The 23,804-nt window shown below is 33.9% G+C and overlaps 1 protein-coding gene across 3 annotated transcripts in view; it reads left to right on the forward strand.

Annotated features, from left to right (window-relative positions):
* Positions 1-23,050, forward strand: part of KDM4C (lysine demethylase 4C) — a 144,162-nt gene extending 121,112 nt beyond the window's left edge. For 2 of the 3 annotated variants that reach the window (XM_072404235.1, XM_072404236.1), the window contains exons 19-23: positions 2,654-2,824; positions 4,082-4,123; positions 16,726-16,845; positions 20,053-20,145; positions 21,462-23,050. In XM_072404235.1, the coding sequence (XP_072260336.1) occupies positions 2,654-2,824; positions 4,082-4,123; positions 16,726-16,845; positions 20,053-20,145; positions 21,462-21,638 (603 nt within the window). In that variant the 3' untranslated portion in view covers positions 21,639-23,050. The remainder of the gene's footprint in view (positions 1-2,653; positions 2,825-4,081; positions 4,124-16,725; positions 16,846-20,052; positions 20,146-21,461) is intronic. The other variant, XM_072404237.1, reaches the window with a different exon arrangement.
* The last annotated feature ends 754 nt before the right edge of the window (positions 23,051-23,804 follow it).

A 23,804-nucleotide genomic window follows, 5' to 3' on the forward strand; every position in this document is an offset into this window, starting at 1 on the left:
TTTCAGGCACCTATAAACGCCTATAAAAGCCTGTATAGTCTTTTGCAAACGCAAGCATTCTGCACCTTAAAACGATCCTGGAATCCTAGCTGTGCAGAGTAGCCTTTACCAGACGCATTTTTTCAGAAACTAGTCTAAACATACCCCTATTGTCTTGATTATGAAAGAGAGACCTTATGAGGGGAACAGTGGAAGGGTGTAGTGATGTTTTATCAAGGTTATATATAGCACCCTGTTAGCCCTTCCCACAAATTATGATATAGCTGTGTTGCATACAGACTCGGTAATTATATCACTGGACCAAAAACATAGCATTTGATTAAAACAAAAAGGCTTAGTAAATGTAGTTTGCGTGTTGATATATAGGGAGAGAAGAAACCAGGAAATGTAAAGAAAAAGTATATTAAACTTTAGCTTTAAAATTGTCACATATGACATGTTTAAGTGTTCTTTTTATTTTTTGTCCCAGTATTTTCATCTGTGTTGGCAATTTTATGGTGCTTCTTAAATATTTGCTAGAAATATTGGGAAATATTGTGGTGCCTTTTGTATACCTTTTTATCACATATAAAGCACATGTAAGCAATCTGACCTCTCGGAGCCTAGCTACCATTTTCCTAATCAAAAATTCAATTTTTTAAACTTTATTTGTAATTTCCTCTGAAAGCAGTATTTTTCTTAGTTCTAAGAGTAAATTAAAAAAAGTTTTTCTTTCAGTATATCATCTTACACATAGCCATGTCTTAACATAATGTCTTAACCAGTCTTAACATAATGCAGGAAATAATGATGTTTGTCTGCAGCTTGAGTTAGCCACTTTACTTGCACATAAAGTCTAAAAGGATGGCATGACTTGCATGGATTTGTATTAGAAAATGCTGCTGTGCTGGAAAAAAATTTTTTTATTGCTTTTTCATTTTAATCTTTACATTTGTATTGCATAAAGCACATGCTAATTTTTGGCTAAAAAGCCTGTATTTTTAGCCTGTGACACTTTTAATATATAGATTAGTATAAGTATATATTTTATAGAGATTATAGTATGACCTAGCAAAAAATGCAGTATCATGGGGTTACTATAGTATTATATATAATAATATATAAATATAAAGAATGTTCTTAAGGTGTGTGTGAACACACGCTCAGCACTACAAAATTTAGAATTAACATTGCACACTACTATACACTTACTTTTTTCCAGTAAGCTTCTGCTTAAACAAGAATTCTTGTTTTGCATATAACACATTACAGTAAAACCCCGGTTATCGGGAACTCAGATTACTGAGAAATTCTGATAACCGGCACTCCGCTTTCTTGATTGCTCCTGCACTCCTAGCAGAGCTGTGGCATGTGTTCTGCATCCAAGAGCTCTGCATCCAAGAACACATACCACAGCTCTGCTAGGGCTGCGGGAGCAATCAGGAGAGTGGAGCTGTCAGAAGAGCAGATCTCTGCTAAATACTCTGCTTCGTGATTGGCTGAGAAAAGGGAAACCCTGATGATGGCTCAAGTGTTATCAGGGTTTCTTTTTTCTCAGCCATTCAGCACTAGAGGTGAATGGGGACAAGTCTCCCTATTCAAGTGAATGGCTGCGAAACCTCAGTTACAAAGTAACCTCAGTTAACCGGAAACCACACTTTTCTGGAATCGGCCATTCTCCGTGGGTGTCGGATAATCGAGGTTCCTACTGTATTTGTTCCAGTTCGCTGTGTCAAGGTAATTTCACTCTGTCCAATTCCAACTATACTGTGCAAAGTAACAAATACGTATAGCATATTCTGCTCACTTACCTACAGCTATGGAATAATACTGGATGAATGTCCCCCAAATTCAGCCTAGACTTTGGTACTGGTGTAAGATTTTTAAACATCTCCTTTGGACAGTTATTGACTTGACTATAGGCTCTGTAAAACACCATGTGATAATCCAATATTTGTATCATTAATAATTTTATTAAGAAATATTCATTTTCTTCAAGTTTTGTTGTTTTTCAGCTTTTACCCCACTTTAACAATGAACAAAGTTATTATTTTTTTTTTTTTTTACATGTTGAATTTTAACACCTAACTACTGATACAAACATGTCAATTAATGGTAACTAAGTTTCTATATTTTGTTTTGACTTGTCACTGAGTCTTACAAATATGCCTGCAGAAAGTAGCTTCCGAGTGCAGTGTAATTTGCAATCCTGTTCAATGAAATTCTGTCCAGATCCTGATTGGACATTGTCTTGCTCCTAATTATTTTGATCTGAGGAGAAGGTAGGAAACATAAATGCTTGTGCAACTATGTCCTGTTAGCTGATTTTTTTTACATGAGCCACTTGGGCTTTGTGCAACTGAACAGAGCTCCTCTTCCTGTGTTCAGTGAGAAGCCCGAGACAGCTGTCCAGGTAACAAAAAGGCCCGCAAATACTGTTTGCAAGTGGTTAAAAAAACTAGTTTAAAAAATGTTTAAACATTTGCAAGCAGTGCCAATTTAAGTATCAAAAATTGGCAAGGGTGGTGAACCCCTCTCGGGCTTCATTGAACATTCAAAAAACTGCAATGGACTGGTTCAGTCTAACGTAAACTACTTTTTGCAAGGCACTGATGTAGTTATGTGTTCTGCTTTCTAAATGCTATCATTGTCTTGGCATTTTCATCTGTTTCAGAGAAGCAAAACAACAGTGAAGAAGCTCAGCACTGGACAGACTGTCATTGCAAAACACAGGAACACAAGATACTACAGTTGCAAGGTTGCTGAGATAACTTCTCAGACATTTTATGAAGTTGAGTTTGATGATGGATCTATAAGTAAGGATACATTCCCTGAAGATATAGTTGTAAGTATTTAAAAATATTGAGAACATTTTTATTCTTTGAAGTAGGCATTCTTTCTTGCTTTCTAATGTTTCCCATTATTTGATGTAATTTACTGCATTGTGTATGTTAGTTGCTTTAGTTCTTAGCTATCCATTCCTATTGATCTGCCTGAAGAGAATCTAGAAATTAGAGAGAAAATGCCAGTGAGAAAATACAAAAACTCCCTTTCATTTTTCAAGCATTAGTTAGCTAACACAATGCCTTTTTGCCTGACCTCTGCAGAGGTTGAATATATTATTTAAAAACATGAATTCTATGAAAGGGACTTTTTCTAGCACATGTAAATACTGTAATTTTTTTTTTTTTCTTTTGTGTTTTTTTTTTTTTTTTTGTGTAATGAAAGATTTCTTTAATCAAGCTATGTAATCACTTGGAAAACATTCTGAGAGGTTTAATGGAGTTGTTATACGGAATATAAAAAGCTAAGACAACATTGTTTTCCAAGCTCCAGGGAATGTGTTACACATCATAAATATAATGTCTAATGCTGAATGAAAAAAGATACTGCAATAGGAGATGTAAGTTAGGATTCTTCCAACATATGAGTGACAGACATTCACATCATTATCTAGTTTGAAAACACAATAATGCGAGTGTCTGCATCATTGACTGAAATGAATGGATTGCATAAACTTCAGCTAAAATATAGTATTCCCTGGGGGTTTACAGCTGTAAGTTTGCAGATCCAACACTTTACAACATTTGCCTACCTCGGGGTAAAGGGAGTTTCTATCTCCGAATGTTTTTAAAACATCATCTCTGGAGATTATTGCAATAGGAATTATATCTGGAAATATGACAATACTCTTTTCGGCGAAGCCTGACAATAATTTTTTTCTGGCCAATAGAGCTTTCCTATTCTACTCTTAAAATAATGAAGTCTAAATCTGAGATTTAGAGAAGACAAAAGAATAAAGTCTTACCTTAGGCATGGATTGTTAGGTGTATTTAGTTTTATTTTTGTATTCATTAAAACTCAATAAAATATTGCATTAAAACACTGCAAAATACACCTATAAATGCGTGTGAAAATCATTCATATGGTTTTAGTATGGTTATATATGGTTAGTGTAAATAGTACAACTAGCAATAATATTATGTTTTAGCCAACGTCCAATATTCTGTCTACACAGCCACATTTAAACATATAGCATGACTTTGTTTTCCCTAAACTCAACTAAATCCAAAATTTTATTCCCTCTTGTCTCTCAATTTAGCTACTGGACAGGTCATTCAGATGTGACAATGCAACATCAAAAGTAGGTAAAATACCAGATGCCAGACTTTTTTCCCATTAACCTGGCATTACAGTTGAAATCATAATTCTAGTCCACCCACACACCAACTCCAACAATTATTTTAATAAGCAAAAGTCTTAGCCCCGGAAACACTTTGCAGCACAAGTAAGAGCAATACCAGATACCAGCTTAAAAGCTTAAAAGTAATTTAAAATGCTCCTCAACAGTGAGGACATCAGAGGTGCTTTTTGCACTAGTGACCCAAACCTGATTCCAAACTGCTTGGTTTAGAGAGTTCCCCAATTTGAAATGTGAGGTTAGGGGAGTACTAAAAAGAGGGTTGGGAGTGCTGTACCGGAAGTCAGTCTAAAGTGGATATATCCGAGCAACAAAGCTGCTTGAAGATTGGTAAACTAAGAACATCAAATTTATTGTAAAGTAGCCAAAATATATACTATATATATCACCTTTCCTCATGCTAATATCTTCTATGTTAAATTGAGTGTGTTTTTTTCCCTATACCCAGCCACATGTGGGCTAATAATTTTTAATATTTTAAAATACTTTAAAAATGTATTTGTCCCCTAGCACAATTTTTGTTTCTAACAGTACAAAAACATAGAAGCCAAAGAGGCAAAGAAGAAGAGAGCAGGGAATTTTTTTGTCAAATCTCTATAAATATATTATAAAGTTTAACATATACATATGCAAAAAAACACACAGAAGGATATTGTATTTTAACAGCCTTGACCATGAGCCCTCCTTGCTTCATGGGGCTTGGAAAGTTATATATCTAAATAGAGTTTAGCTATCAGCACTCGATACAAATATCCTATCTTATGGACAATAACGATTTTACTGATTGTGGTCACACAAGGTTTAAACAGAGCAGTCGTCTCAAATCCCGACGCCCTTAGGCTTCCTCAGGGGTAGAGACCATGACAGAACTAGTTAAGATTATGTTAAGACTATGTTAAGATTTACTTATAAGTAGCGTAGTATTTAATTTAGGGTATTTTTCATTTACATTTAAATTTACAGTTATTTAACATCATTTAAACACATAGCTACTTAACATCATAGTGTGAAATATTAGATTTTGTCAACCATAATATATTGTTTCTAACATATTGATGTAGTACATGACAGACAGCATGCATTTAAGAGGGGATGATATTAAAGGAAAAGTGTGTGGAAATTGATGTTTTAGAGATTTAAAACGTGTGATAGCTGCTGTAGTTAAAATAAAGGTTAAAAAAGTGTTTACATTACAGATTTTGACTGTTTAAGTAAAAAATAAACAATTTTTTTTACACATTTGTTTACTGTTTTGATCTTTGTCTAGGGCCGCGGAAGCAATCAGCAGAGCTTTGCTCCCCTGACAGCTCTGCTTTTTTGATGTCTCCCGAGCCCTAGCAGAGCTGTGGCATGTGTTCTGCATCCCCATGGGTACTGAGCACATGCCAAATCTGCGATAGGGTCGATGGGTGCAGTGAATTCACACGACCTCTCCCTTGAGAGGTAGTGCGAGTTCACTGCACCCAGAGAAGTTGTAGCACGTGCTTTGTACCCATGTAGGAAAATTCACCCACTGATTTCAATAGGAGCGTTTTCTCGTGTTTTAAGGCAGGCACAATATTAGGTCATTGATATCTTTCAAGCGCTCCAGCTCAGGTTCCTATGCCATGCTGCCCTTCATTTTGCTATCTTAAAGTACTTTATTTAAACCAAGGTACCTACTTTTACCTCAAATATAAACCTAGGACACAAAATGCATCTGGCTTTACTGACATTCAAAACTAAAATCAATGCAAACAATGATAAAGTAAATTGAATAAATAAATCAATGATATGTCATTTTAAAACTTAAAAAAAAAAAAAAAAAACATAAATAACATAATAACATTAAGTACATTGGCTGAGTCTGTATATATCTCTCCCACCTTTACATTTTTACATGGCAAAGTACTTTGTACTTTTTAGTTATAATGAGTCACTTGCTCTTAAATAATCTTTTGTGTATTTTTGTTGGCCACCAGTACATTGTGTGGTTTCCCTTATGTAAAAAGTGTAGCAAACATGTGTCTCTTATCACCTACAGCAAGAGTTTGTTACACACTTCACAAGGGCACAATGCCATGCACTGGTCTTATTCAAAGGCATGGCATTTTAAAGAGAAAAAATGTTGTTTATACCCCAGTATATATGGTACATAAAATTCATAAAGCTAGTATTACCAGAAAGAAAAAAATGATTAACCCTTTGGATACAGTTTACATGAACCAAAACATGTTTTTTTTTCTTGCTACGTAAACCTGCTTACATTCCTATTACATAACATTAGGTTACAAAAAGAAGCCCTTTCAAGTTTTTATTTTGAGAAGTTTAACCTTGAATGCAGTTGTAATGCATTTTCATTGGCTCTAATTAGGAGCAGGTGAATAATTGGTGTGTAAAATAACATGAAACTCAATTTTAAGCTTAGTGAATTTTCAACACATTTGCAGCACAGATGGTGGGGTGCTTTTAATTGTTACATAATTGCCTATGACAATCACAATTAAGAATTCAGGGCAGAAAAAAATAACTTTCAAGGCAATTTTTTGGACAGATGTTTGTTTTTGAATATTACAATCCTAAAATGTGGTTTGATCTTTCAACACTAGCAAGCATAGTTGTTTAGAATATTAGTGACTGGTTCCATGGCTACAAATCACAAACAATTCATGGTTTACCCGCTGGAGTATGTATGCATTGGTCTGGGGTTTTTGCATATAACTGTTTAGTTATTTTCATGGCAGTAGCAACATTGTAGGTGTAATTTCTGTTTATAAAGGTCCAAGCTCCTCACAGTGAATGTGATTATTGTACAAATGCACAATAAAAACAGATTTTAGACATTACAATTGCATTTGTTTGTAGAGTGGTCAAGCACTAAGCAACTGGGCCTGTTTTTTTTTTTTTTTTTTTTTTTTGCATTTTAATGCAAGTATTAGGACCAGGCACAGACCACACAGGTGATTCTGGTATCTCCCTCAATGCAGCAAATATTGTTTTGTTTCCTACTGCAAATGTTGTAAGTTTCCCAAAACATGCAGACTGCCCATCAATACCCAAAGCCCAAAGCACGTTGACACAAGCTCTAAATGTATTTCAGCTGTGTATTTCACTGCTCAGCTGGAGTTCTAGAATAGACATAAACCAGAAATACAAATCGAATATCCTATAAAGATCTAATAGGGAAAATCTATGAATTACTAAGCATGACATTACCAGAGAGACTATGCAATCACTCTACAAAAAGAGTAGAAAATAAACAGGTTGTTACGTCAAAGGTTAGAATAAAAGTTACATTATAGCAAACATTACATTAGTGATTTGCCACTTTTACATATAAATATTTTTATACTGAAACTCTGCAATTATTAAGGGAAAATTACTGAATTAATGTGCTTCGCTGTGGAAAATGTTTTATTATACCATGACTCTGCTACACCCAGGAAATGTGCACATCGGCAGGAAAATAAAGAGTTTTCTTCGTCATATCATGTTAGCTTCTTCAAAATCGATTACCTCACACCTTTTCTTATAAGGCACACACTGAATTTAAAAATTGATGGCTGTCTGGGATAGATGTTCAGGCTTTTTCACATTTTCCATTTTTTGTGTCTGCTCCACAGCGGAGAACTAAAGGTTGTCACAAATATCTATTTGGTTGGAACACACACAAACATATTTGGGTTTCTTTAGTATAACAACTAGTAAAATTCCTAGTGCATGTGCAATTCTTTTTTCATATTCAGCTTTAGTTTATATAACTTTTTACATTTGCTGGCCTAAATCTGTTTGCAGTAGGTTACATATTTTACCTAGAGATAAAAATATATATGTGTGTGTAGATGATATATAACACATAGAGTGACATTTGTAGATATTATATTATGCTTACACAAATGCAAGATGTTGTAAAGACATGTCAAGTAATAGTGTCCAAAAGCTATTTCCTTTTGGAACATATAAGAAAAAGAAATCCTGAACTTGTGCAATACCCTGTGTTTATATGTACAGTATAACTTTCTCAGGTGTCTAAATCTATTGCCAAAGTTTACGACAAACTGTTTTCCCAAAATATGCCTTTCTTTCAAAAAGTGAGTTAAACCTAGTCCCTAATATATCATGAAAACATTAACATATCAATGTTATCTCAATTTGGTTTTAACTGTTTAAAATCTTCAATCGTAAATGTTCTCACAAGCTGAGGGAGATTAAGTTCCAAGAAACAATAATAAAGAAAAGCCTTTGGGGAATAAAGGGTATTGGAGGAACAAAGAAATGTGGTGTGTTAGACATATTACTGATGTCCTGAGAATATGACTTTTGGATGGAGTTTTTCTCTTGTTCTGGATTCTTTGATTCAGTCATCTTGTTCTAGATTTTTTAAAGTTTAACTACTTAATTAAAATTTAAATTATTTTTTTTAGTGTTACACACCATTGCACATATTTTAATGCAAATTCCATATTTGTTTTTTCTTATACTTTGCAAGTTACAATATCTTACTTTCACAATCTTGGGTAGTGAGTTAAATTGCAGGTAAAATAAAGCTACAGTTTCCATGCTGTGAAATTGTGTATTATTACTGCACAGAAAGCTGTCAGCTGCTGCTCTTTGTCTTACTAAATAGGGAAGAACGTCTAAACTCTTAATATGATCCATCCCATTGTACTGCACTCAATACTTTTCCCCATGGGTATTCACTACATGACAGCTTGCACATTTTTTCTTTTATTGTATATTATGTCTGTACACGTGAAAAGAAATCCAAGTTCTTATTTAGTTCAAGCAGATATTTCATTTTGTTCTTGATATGGAATGGCCAGACATCACTGATTTAATAAAGGAACTGAGGCTGTTCACTTAGCAAAGTGATTACACTGGTCAAACATTTTCTAGCCAAACAGATTAAAGTCATTTTAGTTTATGTTTGATGCACAGATATGGTATTGGTTTTGCTAGATTGGCTTTATTTTTTGAAATATTGACCTCATAGAAAACTAATCAAACATAAAAATTAAGCAAAATTAAACTAGATATGCCTAAGTATACAAAATTAAAATTTTGAAATACTTAATGTCAATATATTCTATTCAGTATATTTACAGAACTAATCACAATTAAGTCATTGAAAAACGAAGTTTGTATGGTTTCCTTTTATGCTGATGATCAGGACAATCACGTTGAAGGCTCCAGCAGTAGTCTGCTATTCCATCTGCCCTGATACCTTTATATCACCTTTATATCCTGATGAAACCTCTCCCCTTGTTCCTCACTGAAATCGCCATGGTTTTCTGGAAATTTTTGCAAATGGCTATGGAGATAGTGTACCTTTTATGCTCATAGTAGCACCCACCCATTTTTAAGTTTAGAAGCAAGTTTTTACCAGTTCTTAATATTTTGTGCTTTATGATTAACCAAGAAGTTCTTGACAACCATGACATAGCTGTGCCAGGCAGAAGCTCCAGTATCAGTCATGTAACTTGTGAAATTTGAATCATTTATCAGTTTCTGTATCTGAGGTCCATCAAAGATTCCTGCTTTTAATTTTTCAGTACTCAACCCAGGGAAGAATCTTCAAATGTATTTGAAGCAATCACCGTCCTTGTTCAGAGCTCTAACAAACTGCTTCATAAATCCCAACTTTATGTGTAGTGGAGGGAGAATTTTTTTTTCTTTGTCATCCGTTGGCTCGTTAATGATGTTTTCTGCACCTTTTTTCATGTTTTCCCTTGAAAGCCATTTCACTTTTTTTCCAGTGATCCTGCTTTGCTCTACTATCCCACAAGCAGATGAAACATGGGTACTTTGTGTATCCAGTTGCTGTCCAAATAGGAATTTCACGATTTTTAAATCAACACATATGGACCATTGGTGTTCATGATAGACCATTTTGATATTTTCATATTCTTCCTTAAGTTTTGTTGAGTGACCAATTGGAATTGATGCATAGCAGTTGCCATTATGCAGTAAAACAGATTTCAAACTTAGAGTGAAACTGTATATGAAAAGCCGCCAGTCTTCTGCTTAGTATTCTGGTACTCCAGTTTGGGCTAGTAGTCCAGGAATGTTACAACAGTACACAAAATCTCCATCGTCACTGAAATATGGTATGAGTGTGACCTCTCCCTAGTCCTATAAACCATTATTTTAACTTCCGGTCTCAGACAGTTCATTTCTTTTAGCCTGGATGCTAAAAGTTCAGAAAAAAGTCTAAAAGTCTTTTTACTGACTTAGGTCACGTATTAAATCACTGAGCTCTTCTTGGGAGAACTGCTGGTTTGATGAAAGGCTTCCTTCATTATAACTTCCACTGCTAACTCCTAGATTACACTCCAAACCCTTTATATATATCCTCCATGTCGAATACAGGAATATCAGGGAATGTACTGAACATTGGTATGGGAACATCAGCTCCATGTTGCACAGGTTGTCTTACTGATTCTAAATCTGGGTTCTCCCTCATGTTTTTCTTGTAGCGATTGAAATCTTTTACATTCACAGCACAAAAATACCATACCATAGGTACACCAAATTTCAAACTTTTCAGTTTTCCATTTTTTCACTGATGTAGACACTCTACACAAGTTTTGTATACCATATGGGGAGCCCAATACTCGGTGTAAATAAAGATTGATAATAATGTGCTGTGTTAACATTTGTTGGTAAACACACAAAAACTAGAGCCATTTCAATGAAACTGATGTCATTTCTGGATTCAGCAGACCTGAAATATACTAAATATATTAAAAAATTCATGGCAAGTGAAATTTTTTTTTGTTGAGCTGTGTTGTCACTGGGCAAGGAATAATATGCTTAGTGCATGTTTTAAAATTTCGCTTTGCCCAAAAATAAAAAAAATCCTGTACTAGGGGAAATTTTTTTTTTTTTTTTTTTTGTTTTTTTGTTTTTTTTTTGCATACTTATGATTGGGTGGCTGACATCAGCAGAGTTTTTCTTCATTTACTATACCTACACAGTGAAAAATGACTTTGCTAAGTGAATTGCCTCAACTTTTTTGTAACTTAACCGCAGCGTAGTATGGATGACTTTTAACTTTCCTCTGTTCTCTACCCCCTATTAATAATGAAGACTGAGTGACATGAAACATGATCCTCCATATCTAGTCATAATAGGTATTTCCTGACATGAACAAATGTGCTGGTGAGGTGCAGCAGACTTTAAAGCAAAACCCTGCTTTAAAATACACAGTAAAAAGCACTGGTTTACTAGTTTGTTAGTAAACCTGATCACTAAATACTTAAATATTATGATGTCACCCTTCAAAGGTGCCTCAATAAAAACTTTCTCACATTTACCCATTTAATTGCTCCACATCTGTAAATAGTTTAGCTAATCTGGGTATATGCAATGGTCTTTGGACTGCATTTAGGTTTTGTTTAGCTGCCCTTTCTCTGAATCATCTGAAACAATTTGTGGTTTATCTATTTGATAGGGTTACAGTACAAGTGTACAGTACAAGACAGCTTGTGCTGAACATTTTCAAGTTTTGAGAGTTGCATAGCTTAATCAGTTGATGACATTCTTGAAATTTGCACTTTTACTTGAAATCAGGATTATTGGTAAAGTGACCCACAGCTAGCAAATGTAATCCATTTGGCATAGTACACATACCTATGGGAAATGGGTTACCATGGTGGCTCAGTGGTTTTCACTCTGGCCTTTGCAGCGCTAGGTCCCAGGTTGGAATCTCAGCCAGGACACTATGTGCATGGAGTTTGCAGGTTCTCCCCGTGTCTGTGTGGGTTTCCTCCGGGTACTCTGGTTTCCTCCCACATTCCAAAAAACATGCACTGAGGTTAATTGGCTTCCCCCCAAAATTGATCTTAGACTACATTAATGACATATGACTATGGTAGGGACTTTAGATTGTGAGCTCCGTTGAGGGACAGCTAGTGACATGACCATGGACTTTGTACAGTGTTACGTTATATGATGGCGCTATATAAATACTGTGTAATAATATTAATAAATGTTGGTGCCCTTCATTGTAAATACCAGTTCAGCCACTGCCCTTGCTGAAATGCAATAATATGAGGAAAAAAAACTTTATAATACAGGTGTAGATTAAAGGGAATGTGTCGCAAACTGAAAGATGAAAAGCCTCTGATGGGAACCACTATTTATTTCCTGACTAATGAGCCACTTAGTTGCACTGCAGTGACTTCCCTAAGAATGAATAAAAAAGATACAAGCTTTGCTGCTGGAGAATTAATATGCAGCCTATGAGTCTGGAAAAGGCAAGATATTTTGCTGTGTAACAAATCTTCACCCATCCTTCCAGAACCTGTTGCTTATCTGCAGTATGAGACGAGCATTCCTCCCTTTTCTGGAATTGTTTTTAATTGTGCTTTTCTTTTTTCTAAAGTTATAAAATGATAAAACACAGAAATGTATACATATTTAACAATTTAAGCTATAAAAGCTTTCCTTTTAAAACAGTATGGTTGCTCTGGTCAACAGTGTTTGTTTCCCCCTTGTACATATACACAAGCTTTACTGAGCTAGAATGTATGCTTCAGAGACACTAGTTAAACGGTCATTTTTTTCTGAAATACTATAAAAAAAAAAAAGTTTTTTTGTATAATGGCATGTTTAAACCAGCCTTATTAGATATTATATTTCAATAACAGAGATTTGGACTTTCGCTTACATTAATGCGACTTGCAGCAGGTTTTATTTCCATAAAGAAGCATTTAGGAATATAATTGTTTCCATTCATCCAGAAAGCTAATGTCCATGGAGCTAACGGTAAACCAAAGTGACAGCTGGCATTAAGTGCATTAAGGGGAATGGAATTTAAGATATTTTTGTTTCATCCTCAGGGACAGTCTTTCTTACTTAGGGAACTTAGGATGTGTCACCTTTGCATCTCTGACCACAACTTATATTTATTCTATGGCTTTCTTACAGACAGAGCTGACTTTACATGATAGTTCTCACACTGTATCACATCTCATGTTTATTTTCCCCTACAGCTGTATTTGTGGATTACAATTGATTTTCCAATATGCAAAAAAAATCTAATTTAAATCTCCATATACAGTGATGGTTATCCATGTAATTGTAACCATACAACATGGCTATCACAATTAAAAGTGTATTGAGCTTTGCTTCTGTATTGCTAGTTTTTAAACTTTCTGCTGTGATATGAGCAGTTTAATAGTTTTGCATGATTTATTGTACAATGTATGATGATAGCCAGAGAAAGTTTGTCTTTTACAGCAAAAGATAAAATAATCTTCAACATTACTCAAATGCAGCCAGCAATTAACCATAGCCATCTCCACTAAACCAGAGGTTATTTCATCCATGCCTTGATCTCAAGATTGATCAGGGAAATCTAATTTTGGGGATCCCTATATTATTGGTAATTTCTAAATTCTTCCTAATTATACAAAGCTCACCCATGGGTCAGATTTCCTAACTATATATCAGGACGTAGTAAACTGCAAAAATGGTAGTTTCTAAATTCATCATAACCATACGAAGACTGCATCCACAATGAAGTCCATGATTTTTTATATATATTATACTGTGTGCTGCCCTAAAACGCAACCCTTAGCCAAGTGCTATGCTAGACCTACTAAAAGAAATATACAGTTATACATGTTATGTCTCAGACCAGCTCCAGTTCAGTATCCCATGTTCAAAGCTCACAATGTTTTTATTAAGTATTGTATGATATATTTTACAATATTACAATATGCAATTACAACCTCTTTTTCAATCTTTACAATTGCAATCTTTACAATTACAACCTTTTAAATTTTAATGTGCATTTCATTTCCTTTATAATATTTTTATGCTTATTGCAAAATCAAAAGTATACCATACTTGCCAATTATAGCACATACTTGCCAATTAAGGCACATACCTGTTTTAGTTCATTTCAGTGGTTCCGCATACAATATAGATCCTAAAACTTTCTTTTGTTTAGTAGAATTAGTTGTCTTAATTGTTTTTTTTTTTTTTACCTCTTTCTATTGTATATTTTTCATGCTATGATCCATACACATTGCAATATTTTTGACCTTTTGTGGATTTCCGTCTGTTTTTATTATATATTTTTTTCTGTCAATCTTTTCTTCTTCTGTACATTGATTTTTTTTATACCTCCTTTCCCCATATGTGTTTGTAATATTTAATGACTAGGCCCAAATGCCTTCTTTAAGTGTTCATTTTCTTATATTCCCAACCATTTGCCTTTAGGTATTTCCAAGAACAAATAAATGGTGACTGCTCATTGTAAATATGTATCTGCTTCCATATGAGGGCCTCATATGCATTTTTGTATGTATTTGGTTTCCTTGCCTAAAAATTAGTAGGTCTAAGAAGTTCACACCATCGTCATCAGCATTATTTTTACCCTATACTCATTATTATTGTTGTTTTCTAAAAGGGTTTTTTTTTTTTTTACTTCTTCAAAACATTGTTTGATCAAGCAAGTCCAGATAGTTCTTTCTCTACCTGAGCTCCCCCATGGTCCAAATTTCCTAAATAGATATTATATAGATATATAAAACTGCAGGGTAGTTGTCTTTAATATGTACAGGTTATTTTTCACTCTCTAATGGATCTACAAAATTTGGATTGTAGCAAGGATTGTAGCAATACAATGATTGTATAAATTTAAAATCCTTTTTTAAACTTAAAATATAGGTCAAAGACAGGTTTGTCTAATATAATTGAGAGAATCACTTGAGAAAATGTATGGCATTTTCAGAAGGAGTCCTAAGGTGTCAATCCCATATTTTTTCTGTAAATGTATAAGTATAGGTTACATATTTTGCAAATAATTTGCATAACTGGGTAAATGAGCATACAGGTAAGAGTGACAACACTACATCTGAACTGTTCACACCCTAGAAAAATGTGCCTGTAGATACACCTTATCGCAATGATTTAAATAAAAGTAGGACATAAAAAGCATTAAACCTTTCAACATTAACATGTGCAGCAACCTATTGTATGTTTTAAGGTTTTAGGGTGATCCCTTTTTTATATAAGCCTAAATGTAATTGTACTTCCACAAACTACCACCAGATGTCTACAGAGAGTCAAGAAAAAGAGCAGTTTCATGCAAATAATGCAGTTCTTCTGACAATGATGGTAGATGTGATGTGGAAAGTCTGTCCTGAATGTTGGCTGGAGTAGCAAGTAAATAATTCTTAGTATGTAAAAGCAGAACTATCATGTTTCTAACTTTCAAATTATCATTTAACTATGAAGTTCAGTAGGGTACATTACTCTTAAGCCTAAAACAAGGAGATTAACTTTTAGTGTCTTCTGAAATTCTGCCTCCTTCTAGACAGACAAATAGGGGTATAAAGTATTAATTGTTGCTAACCTTCATGCTTGGTTCAGTAATAGGGTATAAGTGATTTAGACATTGTGTATGCTAGAAAGATATATTTAAATCTTTTATTTAAAATCTAAGTGTTTTTAAAGAAAAGGACAACCAAGCTAATTCTCAATTTAAATATAAATGCTTTCTTAAGGGGGATTTAAAGACTGACCCTAACCCTGGCAGAGAGAAAATACCATTACTAAAACTAAAGTAAAAAAAAAAAAAAGTAAGAGGTTAAAAAGCTGTAAATATTAAAGCCTGCTCATTCTGTTTAAGTGCATTACTCTTTAACACTGGACTGTTCCCACTTATATCTATGAAATGAGGAAAGATGGCTTGTACTCCTCTCCCTAAAGAAACCTAAATAGAAAAAAAAAAATTAAATATTTTGTAGCATCAATGTAGCTAGCAAGGTAAGTTTGTCTCCTTTTTGATATTTAAATGCCCCTTTACCTATGCTTGTATAATTTATGTTGTTCACTGTGTTCAGTAGCTCAAGGTGCAATTCACACACATTAGGTATTGAATCCCAGTAGTGCTTACTGCTTTCATATTTTCGCTTCAGTATGTTTTAAGAGATTTTTAGGCGGGCTCAGAATCTCTAGGAAAGGAGACATGATAAAGTGTACAGAAAAGCACTTCCAAGAGCATTATTTTGTGTTATCAAAGACCAAGAAAATCTACAACACAAATCAATACATGTCCAAAAGAATTGGTGAGCAGGCCATTTGGTGTGATCGGAGATTCAGTTCAGTATTAGAAATTGTAAGAAAATAATTTTTAAATCACTTAGTCTATCCATTTGCAAAAAGTACTTGTCAACACAAATTCTCCATTAGAATCATTGTAAATTTTTTTTTTGTGTTTGATACTTTTGTACTTCGCTGCAGGGAACTCTTTGTGGTACTGTACCAAATAAGAAATGTATGGGGTTTAATCTGATGACAGTACAGCTTCCTTACTAATTGTGTTTTTCCAGAACGTTATTGATAAATATGTTTTTTGAATGAAGGTCTGTTCATAGATCCCTGGCTCATAGGCTTTTAATGACCTGCAAGGAGCATTGGAGCATGATGCTGTGCTATATTTTTAGGAAAAAAAGTACAGCCTATGTAGAAAAGGAGCAAATGTGAGTATCCTCGTGTGCATTACTATATTACTATACTATTTTCTTTTTTTTTTTTTTTTTATGTTGCAGAGCAGAGACTGCCTTAAATTAGGGCCGCCTGCAGAGGGGGAGCATGTGCAAGTGAAATGGCCTGATGGCTTACTCTATGGAGCAAAGTATCTTGGGCACAACATAATATATATGTACCGGGTGAGTATGTACATATAGGAACATTAAAAAATCTTTAATAGGCTTTGGGTCTACTTAAGCAATCTTGGAAAATATTTGATATGATTCTTACATGTAAACATTTTTTTTTTTTTTTTTGTTTAATTTGTTAGGTATCAGCTACACATGTTCCTAAGAATCAGTCTTGTTAACAAGTGTTTAAGATGGTATTTTAATTTCCAGTTTTTCAATGTACTCTGACTGGTATACCATCCATGAATTACTTTATGGGTGGTTTATCAGTGAGATTAAAACGGGTTATATACATAGTTTGAAAGTAGACCTTCTTAATCATAGTTATAATGTCATTTTACCTGGCCTAAGTGCAGAAACAAAAAAAAGCTACTTACAGGGCCAACAATTTATTTTAGCAAAATGTAGAGATGTTGACCGTTTTTTAAATTGTTCACTGATGGGGTGTGTTGAAATTCATATTCAATTCAATTCATTCATTGAATTGAATTGAATTCAATCTCTTTTTGATTTATAAACAGGTATGTACTTTAATTATTGGGGGTTCAACTGCTTATATTCACAGTAAATGTATTGTAGCCTCTAGTTGCATGATTCCTATAAATTTGCAGCTTATAATGGAAAGAAAATATATTAACTTTATTATTTCACAACCTGTTTTACCAAAATTCCCTTGTCCCACTCTTTGTAAATATTATTCTAATAATATGTTCGCTGTATTTTTTTCTGCATTTTCTGTGCTTTTATAGTTTATTGTAAAGAAAAAAGTATGTGTGGTATCTTTTTTTTTACCTGAATAGCTAGCTGAAAAAATAGTTAGTTTTGTTTGTCATTCATGGTGAAAGTTCTGTCCCTAAAAAGAAAAAAAAAATAGCGGATTAACGAAAGCGTGCAGAGTAAATTAACATGACAATTGGACATTACAGAACAGCATATACACACAATAGTATAGCACACACACTTAAACTTTGAGATATTTGCAGCATTGTTTCTAGAAAAATAGCTGTGGCATAAAATATATCTAATAAAGGTTAGTGTGTGCCATCATAAATTGCGTTTTAGAGTAAATTTCCTAGGGCTGATATTAACATTTTGCCTGCTTCTCATTCTAAAGTCAAATGTGTGCATTTAAAACGCTAGACAAATAACTCATTTTATAGGTTAATGTTTATTGCTACCATTGAATGCGAGAAACAAGCCTAAACTTCATTTAAATAATTTAAATGCCCAGCAAAAGGCCTCTTTGAGAGAAAATTGCGTTTTGCAAATACTGGCTACAATGATCTGGCAAAAATAAAAATTACAAAAATAAATAAAGTCTCTGTCTCCTTTTGCAACATAAAGTTCCTATAAGGTTTTTTTTTTTTTTTTTCTGTTTAATGGACAAGCCAGTTAATGTTTGAAATCGTGAGATTTAAACAGCTAGCTCATTTTCTGCAATAGGAAAAAAAATATTGTTTACTCTATGGTCTAATGTGCTGGGAATAAAAACTTTGTTCTTACATTTCCTACTGTTTCAAGGTGCAAAAGACTGAAAACTTTTGCTATATTATAAAATAGCAATAGTTTTGTGTGCAGTCACACCTACTTCTTTCTGACATACTGAGCTTACAGGAAAGGCTACATACCACTCATATTTTTTTAAAAGATTGTCTTTAGCAACTCCAAAAAAAAGTTATTTTATGTTTTTGGATTAAACTGACGTTCTGCAGTATGTTTTTTCACCTTCGAATCATTGGAAATTGTATCTGAAATCACTTGCTGTTTCAGCAATTGCCAGCCTATGCGGAGCAGTGAGTAAGGGAATATTTGTGGCCACTGTTTGCGAAAGCCTCTTAGAACAATGCAGTCATCTGTATCCACCCACAGTCTTCCTTTTTCAACCTTTCATCTAATGTAATAAGCAATTTTGTTCAAAGTCTGCATGGTCGTCATTTTCTGAATCCCCTATCCAGTGCTTTAAATACAGCCCTGCAGCTAGTAAAATATGAAAAATAAACAACTAGTATAGTTTTGTTACGTTTCAGTTTTACATTTTTCTACATATAACTGATTGTTACAGGCATAGATGCATACAGTGCTTTGGGACTCATTTAGTTAAACCGATATGGAGAACACAAAAAAACTTTTCATTCTGCAAAAAAAAAAAAAAAAAAAAAAAAAAGCAGTTATGATGTATTTTAGCAATTTCCACACCCGGCTGCATGTCTGTTCTCATTTTCTGCTAAAGAGGTTTACGTTAGATTAAATTTGAACTTAGACAGGGAAAGCATTTTTCTACATTTTAAGATGAGTATTTTCGAACTCAATGTCTTAGACAATGGTTTAGTTAACAGTATCTCATAGAGTGTCACTCAGGTTGTCTTTTCCCTATACTTACCGACAGCCTGAAAAGAACTGAAAGCTATTCAATTAATTTCTGCTAGCCGTTGAGTCAGAAGCAAACACAAGAGTGAAATTAAATAAAGAATAAGAAAAAAAAAAGTTGATGGATAGGTAGGCAAAAGTTTTAGCATCAACTACATTAAAATGTGATTATTTAAATAATCCTAATACAGTATGGGTTATCTTCTATAGCAGACTGTATGCTTAATGAAAATTCTTTTTACAGACAATGTAGACATATTTAAAGACCTATCACAGTTTTTGCTCTTTACATGTTAAGCTAAACTTTAGAATTCCCCTGCAAAGTTTGCTATTGGCCTATGAATCCCATATGTCCATTTGAACAGATATTGATTTGTTATACACTGAGTAGCATTTCATTGATAATGCAGCTTTAAAATGAATTATTATAAAATAAAAAGTACGTTTTTAGTGACACATTGAGCTTCTAGAAAAGTTAATGTACTAAGCAGCCTGTGTGTTAAAATATTACAAACATGGCTCTTTCCTTTACAGTACTAGCAGTGATTCAGGATTACTGCCAAAGCATTCTAGTAAGGTACTGTAGAGGCTGGTGCACCATTAGGACCCTATGATGGCTTTATTCACAATGCTAATCAAAGATATGTATATCCTTTATTTCCAAAAATGACCATTATTCAGGCCAATGAGATTTAAAAATTGTAGTCACATGGTTAAAGTAGTGTGCCTTTAAACTTTGTGAGCTGAACCTTCTTTCTGTATCATGTTCTGATGATTAGCACCATGAGAGGTGTATTGCATCTTGAGATGGTAATGTTAATGTGTTTTTTAATACATTTTGTCTTCTAGGTTGAATTTGAAGACGGATCACAGGTTGTTACCAAAAGAGAAGATATTTACACATTGGATGAAGAGCTTCCTAAAAAGATTAGGTCTCGCTATGTATGTTCCCTAGTTATTATTATTAAAAAAAAAAAAAATCAATTTCCCCAAAAAATTTCCAGATCTTTTAAAATCTCATGAACCATGATGTAATATGCTAATCTGACCCTTTTAGAATTTTTAGCAACGTGCAATAATGTCTGAGACAGGCAGACATTCTTCTGGTATTGCCATGACAGTTGGTTGTCAGTATGTAGCTCCCAATGGCAAACACATTACCCTTTTTGTAGCTGGAACTCAAAGACAAATGTTCCCAAAATTGGTCTCCTTTTAAAAACTTAAGCATGCACTGAAGAGCCAGAGCCATTTTGTAAATCTGCTGTCCCCAAAAAAAACAGGTGTCAGAATTTAATTTCCTATCCCCTTCCCAATGAATTGGTAACATATTCAATAATTCCTTAATTTATCATGGTACAATACAAAAAAAACTTTTATGGGACATTCATTAACTTCTGGAGCAAGCTGTGCTTTGATATGCAAAAAGAAACAACTGCAAATAATAGAATTTGTTCTATTACCAGACAAAATATATATATAGTATGATTATTACAAAATACATCCGTATTTTTTCTTTGTCCTATAACCTCCTTCCCTTTCATTACCGTTTTTTCCTTTCACCACCTAGTAGTCTTTATAGGAGAAGCTATACATAGTTTTTTTTCCACTTAGCTGCATGAAGCAAACTGTTTATTAGACACCATTGCTGACTTCTTCCTTAATAGCTACTTTGCTGTCATAAAGATCCAGTGTGTTTAGTACTTTAGTAAATTACATCAAAGGACCATTCTTACTATACTGCTAATTTACCTAGTTTTCCTGAATCAGAGTGCCAACAAGTATTGCCACAAGACACAGGAACTTGGCAGTGTCACCCTTGTTGTCTTGTTGTTATTGTCAATCTCATTATAGGTTTATTTTTAGAATTCTGTTTGATATTTGAAATGGGATCTGCATAGCTTTTGCTTCCGGGCCATGTGATACCAGCATATAAGCAGATATGATGTGAAAGAAATGTATTTGTAAAAACTGTTTATGTATATTGCTGAAAATGTAAGTATTCCGAAAAATCAGAGAATGTATTTCATACAGCAGGATTACGTAGAGGATGATAGAGTATTTATGTGACATGTAGGTCTGTTTTATTACTCTTACCTGTGTTCAGCTGTGCGTTCTGCTGCAAGAGTGCTTACATTTTTTTAAACAAATTAAAAAAGAACAATTACTGAGAAATAAATTACCTCATTATATTATCATTTTAGATAATGTGTGCACTATTTTTTTTATGTTTCACTTTTCTTTCTGGTATTTTTTTCCAGTCCAAAGCATCAGACATGAAATTTGAAGATGCTTTTTATGGGGAAGAAGTGATTCGTGGTGAGAGGAAAAGGCAAAGAGTTCTCAATGTGAAATTCAAGAATGAATATGTGGATGACCCAGGATACCGTACATTTCTTAAGAGTTCATTCCAAAAAAAAAGTTGCAAGGGACAATAATGATGAAATGTCTACACAATGTACAACAAACCCAATAGTGGACCTGATTTGTTACAAAAGTTGCACTGTTAAACAAGAATGGACATCGTCACATATTGGATCCATGGACATGAAAGATGAATAGTTTCAGTGGAAGGCACTCCACTGATAGTGTAATATTTTATAAGCATGGGTAATGCAAGTAGTTGCCAGCTCAAGATCTTCACTAGGATCACTATAGTGGATGTGATTCTATGAACAACAACGTGCTTTCAGGGGAAACCTAGCTATGTGTAACTTGGTGTGAATTTTACATTGACTGTGGATCCAGAATAAATCGCCAGTTCTAAAATATTAAGTGGTTCTCAAAAAAAAAAAAAAAACAATAGTATGCTAGATTACCATCATGCGGGAATACCCATAAAGCCTTGGCTTCTGTTGCTTGAAGTGCCAAGGTTGTTTTTTTTTCTTTCTTTTTTGTAAGAGCCAGACTTCATAATCTCTAGCTGCTCTGAGACAATCTGTTTAATAAGAAAATACTGCATATAAATAACTATAGAGCTAAACAAAGCTTATTTACAGAAGCAGTGCAAAGAACAGTGAGAACGTGTAATGTGCAGTATCCAAGACTTCTGCTTGGTCACTTTGGGTTACAACACATTACATGGTGCTCTTTGCTTTATTAATTAAGGTCTTATATTTTTTTTTTGTATGGGATCTATTTATTAATGTTTTCACAGAAAATTCATGCATTTTTCTAATTAAATCCTGTGTGAAAAATGTGTGAATCTTGGAATCTTGAAAAATGTAATGAACAAGATATAATGCATGCTGCACTGCGAAAATCTCCACAGATGTTGAAACCCCAATTGAGACCCCAATTTTGTACAAACAAAAAATAACATAAAAGTCCCGGGCTGTGCTTTCCAACATTGATGAAAACATTATTCGTATGATATTGACATGAAAGTGGACGAGTCTTACAAAAAAACTTCTATATGAATTTAGACACTCAGGGCTGTGCTTTTTCAGGATTACCAAGGTGGATTCTGCATATGAATGGAATGTCTTACCAGCATTTATGAGAAACTTCCTTCATTTCAGAGTGGTCATCTGTTATGATTGCGATCAACATATTTTTTTCTTCATGTTCAACATGTGTAAGGTTTTCTTTCATGTTTTTTGGAGTTGTCCTATTTCTTTATTGAGTGAGGCAATTCACCAACTGTGCCCTTTTGCAAAAGACACTCCAAATACATAAATTATTTTGTAAAGCAATAAGCAATGTATGAAGTTTCTTGACTAAGGTATGTCTGTTTCCTTCATAATTTTACTTCTGGTTTTACAGATAACTGTTTAGTTACATAGCACAACTGTACATATACATATTCAAAGGGTGAATGGAAAATGGTAATAAAATAATTTAAAGAGTGTTTGGATTGCTATTAGTCTCCTTTATTCAATGCTTGCATACACAATGCTAATTCGGACAGGTTCTTTTTTTTTCCTGTATGTAAAGTATTCTGTGTCGCTGCAATTCAACTTTTCCCTATGTCAGTGACCATTCTATGTGGAAATAGATATTTTATGGAGGAAATCTATTGGACATGCACCATGTTTTTTGTGTCCTGAATATTGTGGTAACACAGCAGCCATATTGAGCAATCAATGTGTTCCTAAAAAGGTGCCAAAAAAGGAAATTTTTAGCAGCATGCATTAAAAAAAGGGACTCTTACCTTGCCTCAGTATGCTCTTCTACACTACAAATAACAGATCTGCATCAGGTTTTCTGGTCTAGTGATTCTGCACAATAAAGTATTTATTCATATATTCCATTTAGAAAAGTGTGGAGAAAAAATTTAAAATTACATGGCGTCTACATAGAAATGAGTTAAAAAAAATGACATACTTACCTTATTTCCCACTCCTATAGTCTTCCTCCGTATCCTATAGCCACTTCCCTTCTCTGCTGACCGTTTGCCGCTTTGACATCATCCTATACAATGCAGAACCCAGCAATTCTTGCATTGAAGCTAAAGGTGCAAACTGCCCACCCATAACCCAGGACATGGAAGAGTTTTGGCTACCATGGCGATGTGGCTTTTTTATTTCAATTTTTATAAAGCGTTTTTCCAAAGCATGACCCATGTCACATTAATATACTATAACGGTTAGTAGTATGATTAC

Source organism: Pyxicephalus adspersus, chromosome 3 (assembly GCF_032062135.1).
Source record: "Pyxicephalus adspersus chromosome 3, UCB_Pads_2.0, whole genome shotgun sequence".
In the NCBI taxonomy this organism is placed as follows: Eukaryota; Metazoa; Chordata; class Amphibia; order Anura; family Pyxicephalidae; genus Pyxicephalus; species Pyxicephalus adspersus.